The 5,359-nt window shown below is 42.3% G+C and overlaps 1 protein-coding gene and 1 long non-coding RNA gene across 2 annotated transcripts in view; one reads left to right on the top strand and one right to left on the bottom strand.

Annotated features, from left to right (window-relative positions):
- The window catches only part of LOC139751983 (uncharacterized), a 7,897-nt gene extending 7,479 nt beyond the window's left edge, over positions 1-418 (bottom strand). The window contains exon 1 of the long non-coding RNA XR_011713459.1: positions 284-418. This is a non-coding gene — a long non-coding RNA (uncharacterized lncRNA). The remainder of the gene's footprint in view (positions 1-283) is intronic.
- Positions 419-1,562: 1,144 nt separating this feature from the next.
- On the top strand, positions 1,563-5,118 carry LOC139751980 (uncharacterized). The gene is made up of 3 exons (XM_071667729.1): positions 1,563-2,011; positions 3,423-3,590; positions 4,769-5,118. Exons 1-3 carry the CDS (start codon positions 1,563-1,565, stop codon positions 4,956-4,958), a joined length of 807 nt encoding a protein of 268 aa, XP_071523830.1. The 3' UTR covers positions 4,959-5,118.
- The last annotated feature ends 241 nt before the right edge of the window (positions 5,119-5,359 follow it).

Below are 5,359 nucleotides of genomic sequence, written 5' to 3'. Positions count from 1 at the left end.
TACAAATCCATCTGCTTTTTTAAGTATTTCTCACATACATTCTTCAAAGCAAACACCTGATCCACACATCCTCTACCACTTCTGAAACCACACTTCTCCTCCCCAGTCTGATGCTCTGGACATGCCTTGACGCGCTCAATCAATACCCTCCCATATAATTTACCAGGAATACTCAACAAACTTATACCTCTGGAATTTGAACACTCACCTTTATCCTCTTTGCCTTTATACAGTGGCACTATACATGCATTCCGCCCATAACCAATTAGGAAATAAGACTTACTAGCCCGGAACAAACATTGCGTTGTAGTATTCTCATGCGTCTTGTGTTCGTTGGAGAGTCAGGGTACAAACTTTTCGTACATGATTCTTTAAGCTGATGAAGCCGGCAAACCATGGTTCAATGCATACACAATGCTTGTGTCCAGTCACACGCTGCTAGGTGCCTTCTCTTGTGCAAAGTAAGCAGGTAATCAAGTGACTTTAAGGATAAGACATCAAGTTAAGCAAGACACTTGTTGATAAAGATGTAAAGTAATTCTGTAATATACGACATGCATGAATGGAGTAGACTGACCAAAGCAATGGTTTATGTAGACAGCCTAAATAAAGTTCACAAGTATGAAAGGAGAGAATGTAGAATATGTGAGGCCCCAACGGTGTACAACGCTGTACAGTACAATATAATACTTTCACACACAACTGCTTTGAGTTACAATGGGAACCAGAGAGACAAACTCCACAGTTAGTTTAATATACGGGTGATGAAGTCCAGCCGAGTAGATATACAGTAAAGCAGACAGTTCACTGTGAGAGAAGACCTGAATATTGATATCATTAATCAAGAGATTAATATGGAGAAATCGGCACGTAAGGACTCAGGAGTAGACATCGTCCCTAACCTGTACAGGGATAGGCTAACCCTCCGTTGAAACATTACAGTTGCATCTAAGTTCATGCATGAGGATGTATCATCAGCATTCTGTCCAGTAAAATATTCGCTTCAAGTTTTGTCACTGCACCGCAAACGGCAGAAACACGTAATGGAGAAGTTTCCAAAGTTGCGCAACAAATATTGTACCATAATTAGATAAGCTGAGTTACAGAAAAGGGTTACAAGCCTAAAATTTTCCCATTATGGAAGAAAGAGGAGCGAGGGGTGACCTGATCAAAATCTTTAACATTTCAAATGAGGATGATAAGAAAGAGTGAACAATTCTTTCAGAAATGATGGAAGGGAACAACCATCCAGCCGTCTGAACATAAAGTTACAGAAACGTTGTACAAATGATCCTGGTCATGCACTGCTACAGTGTAAGTCAGGCAGATAAGTACAATAAAATGACGGAAAACATACTAATGTCGGATATCTACGGTATATGATATGATGTTGGAGAATGTTCAAGAGGTAGCGGCCCCAAGACTATCAAATTCCCTCCCAGAGCTGTACATAGAGGCAATGACATACGTATGCAGGCCTGGTGGGGGGAGGGGGAGGGGGGGACTGGTTCACAGCGTTGATCTGTCTGACATACATATCACTACGTCATCAACTTGCATACATGAATTCATTATGTCGCCTTAACTCAAGATACCACGACACATGGATGGCCACACCTCTAGCACCACAACTCATGGTTGGCCACACCTCCAGCGCCACTACCCATGGTTGGCCACATCTCCAGCGCCACTACCCATGGTTGGCCACAAGCCCCTCCTCCACTGCCGTTAGTATGGAGTCTGCTGGAGATGTGGGTCGCTTCACGGGGAGGATGAGGAGGTTGGTTAGCGAGTGCCGGGCCGCTGGGGGCACAGTAGTGACCAGCAGACCAACAGACAACATGTCGGTGGCACCGTTCCTGCTGCCCCGCCCGGTGTATACCCTCTCCAACAGCTTGGTGCTGCCCATAGTGAACCAGAAGCAGGAGGAGACCGTGCTGGCCTTCGTGAGCGTCGTGCTACCCATCAACATCCTCCTGGACAGCTTCCTCTTGGACGTATTGGACGGAAGGTTGGAACGTTCACGTCTCATTACATTATTGACACACAACTGTTATCATCTGTATCATGACCTTTATGATGGATTATTACTCAAATAATGTGATTATTCTTGACCCTGGTAATCCTTGGTAAACAAGTTTAACCCTTCTTGACTCTTGTAACCTTGGTGACCCTGCATAACACTTGCTGACCTTGTTTGACCTTTCTCGTTTTGTCAGTCGTGATGACAGAAGTCCTGACACTTATTGATGTTGTGACATTTGTTAAATGAATAACCGCAGTTGACCCAGTGCAGCACTTGCTGAACCTGTGACTTCAGTTGACCCAGTGCAGCACTTGCTGAACCTGTGACTTCAGTTGACCCAGTGTGGTACACACCTGTAAGGCACGCCAGTACTGACCTGGATCAGTATAAGAAGCTGCCTGTCAGAGCTGCCTTCCTTTGTGGTATTCCTCTGTTCCTCAAGATAATTTTGCTCTTGGTTATACATAAATACCCAGGTTACTTACCAAACACATGTGCGGTAGCGTTAAATACTTTATGGCAGTCGAGATAGTAAACAACCCGCCCAACCTTTTCTGTCGTCTACCCTCACTCACCTGGTCTCTCCTTCTCAAGAGGCAACCAATTTGCTTTCTAATTACTGAAGGCGCCAGTGTTTCTACTTGATTGTAAATTTCAGAAAATTTTTCAAGCCAATGCCCTGGCTGCTGAACTCTGAGTTCTTTTACCATAATAATTAAATGATAATATCCATGATTATACCTCATTTTTAAGTTAGGTTTCATTGAAACTTTTTATATCCTTATTTACCACAAAGGCAAACGCAATCATTACATAACTTTTTTTTTGCAATCGTTGTTGTATTATACATGATAGTGTCACTGTACACCCTGCTTGTGTGGCTGATATCTTGATATGTACATGTACCACTTCCTCTCATGCTAGTGTACTTAGCGACGTGCTGAGATAAGATATTCTGTACATTGTCTCAATGACTATTCCGTCTTCTTAAGTATCCTAATTCCCCTTTCAGTCTCTTTGTTACTGAAGTATTCTGTTATCATTACTATTGACCATACCCGAGGATCAGCTGTCTTCCTGCACCATCCTAACCTTCATTGTTTTCATTGTTTATTTACTCGCGTTCATAAAATTTCTTCACTAGTGTTATCCTTGTCATCATGTACTGTGTGTGTGTGTGTGTGTGTGTGTGTGTGTGTGTGTGTGATACCTACATAATCCCTATATGAAGGGAAATTTTACACCTGCAGGTCACCAATTCTTGAACATTCTCTATCATACAATTTCTTAATTAACAATATACTGTCTACATTAACCAAGTCCTCAGTCATTCTATTCCATTCATCGTGATGTGTGTTGCCTATTGGATGAATTGATCTTACGTCACGACCAACAGGAGTTACAGTGAGGACCTGGCTGGGGTGTACGGAGTGGTGTCGGGTCGTCTGGCAGGCCAGTTCGGGGTGGACGGGCAGGCCTGTATCCTAAGATTCATCTGTCAACTACAGCAGCGACCAATCGCACGCTGGAGTCTGGCCGGTCACCTCCTCACCATACTGTTCACGTTAGCCTCATGATTATTGTTGTTGTTGTTGTTGTTGTTGTTGTATAAATTGTGGCCTGATGCTGAATGTGCTGTGGCCTGTTACTGCATGTATAATGTTACAGGTGTTGCGATGTGCTGGATGTGTTGTCTTATATTGCTTGATGTGTAGTGTTGGTGACTGTGTTGTAGTTTGTTCATGGATGTGTAGTGTTGGTGACTGTGTTGTAGTTTGTTCATGAGTGTGTAGTGTTGGTGACTGTGTTGTAGTTTGTTCATGAGTGTGTAGTGTTGGTGACTGTGTTGTAGTTTGTTCATGAGTGTGTAGTGTTGGTGACTGTGTTGTAGTTTGTTCATGAGTGTGTAGTGTTGGTGACTGTGTTGTAGTTTGTTCATGAGTGTGTAGTGTTGGTGACTGTGTTGTAGTTTGTTCATGAGTGTGTAGTGTTGGTGACTGTGTTGTAGTTTGTTCATGAGTGTGTAGTGTTGCTGACTGTGTTGTAGTTTGTTCATGAGTGTGTAGTGTTGGTGACTGTGTTGTAGTTTGTTCATGAGTGTGTAGTGTTGCTGACTGTGTTGTCGTCTGTTGGTAGGTGTGTAATGATTTGGTCTGCTGCTGAATGTGTGATGTTGCTTTAATGTGTAGTTGTCTGTTGCTAGACGTGAAGTGTTACTGGCTGCCAGAAGTGTATTGTGTTGAAGGCAGTGGTGTTTACCCAAAGTTGTGCATGTTTGGTGATATAAACATTACTCTGTAGTAATTAAGGAAGAGGTTTCATTGTCTTGTGGTGTTGCTTTTGATTTATGCTGTGGTGGGTTACAAGATCTGTAATTTGTTTCCAGGATGTAAAAGAATGTTTAAGGGATGTAGTGTAGTATAAATAGTCTACAAATATTAAAATGAAAATTTGAGTTTATGATGTCACATGTGCCCTACAAAAAGAAATTAAACATTTTTTAAAGGACACAAAAGTGACCCCAGAATACATTCCTAATTTTCCAAGTCGAACTCAGTCTAATGTTAGGAAAGACTTGCAATTTGTCACTAGTTTCCTGTGGATGACTTTAGAATAATTCAAATCATTTATAGAGTTTGTTCCATGGTAAGTAACGTTCACAGACTAAGAGGGAAAACTTGGCTTCAAGTGTCAGTTGTGTGAAGATGAATAACATGAGAACCAAAACTTTATACCATACAGACCGCGTCTTGGTGGGAAGGATGGGGACCTGGACCTACTGAAGGAGTACCTGGCGGCACAGATCCTCGGCAGGAAGGAAAACACTGACTGCATCTCACTGTATGACACTTGCCCTTTCAGTGTATTTGAGTACTTCGACACCCTCCGAAATATGACTAGTGTCTTCAGTGCTCGTGACCAGAACATGTGAGGTTGACCCGTCGTCTGTGGTGGCTCTAGTCTGCAGGGCCATGTCAACTTGAAGATATTCCTGAGAATGAAGAGAGGACATTTATATGATAACCTGATTTTGTGTACACACAGTATGTACCTGCTGTGCAATAGCCTAACAATAAATTCTATCACAATAACCAGAATCTGTTTATAGTATTCGACTCCTGAGTATTTCAGTGTAAACTATTCCAATATATTTGAACCAGCTAATTATGGTATGCTGATGGGAATACCAGTAGATTGACAGTTCTACACCGATCACAGACGTGGTGTAACGCTTTCTGGAAGTCTACATACAAACAATCCATCCAACATTCCCTAGCCACCTAGTGAGCTCACTTGGAAATTTAAATGGCTTGTTAAACACAATCGTTCAAC

This window comes from Panulirus ornatus, chromosome 12 (assembly GCF_036320965.1).
Source record: "Panulirus ornatus isolate Po-2019 chromosome 12, ASM3632096v1, whole genome shotgun sequence".
Classification (NCBI taxonomy): domain Eukaryota; kingdom Metazoa; phylum Arthropoda; class Malacostraca; order Decapoda; family Palinuridae; genus Panulirus; species Panulirus ornatus.
The sequence above is the reverse complement of the archived record's forward strand: the minus strand, read 5'-3'. Positions and strand labels throughout refer to the sequence as shown.

Excerpts from the sequence above, each read along its gene's own strand:
- LOC139751980 (XM_071667729.1), top strand. The coding sequence starts at position 1,563 with ATGAATTCATTATGTCGCCTTAACTCAAGATACCACGACACATGGATG. Across the intron at positions 2,012-3,422 it reads TTGGACGTATTGGACGGAAG|GAGTTACAGTGAGGACCTGG; the intron begins GTTGGAACGTTC and ends CACGACCAACAG. Across the intron at positions 3,591-4,768 it reads CTCCTCACCATACTGTTCAC|ACCGCGTCTTGGTGGGAAGG; the intron begins GTTAGCCTCATG and ends TATACCATACAG.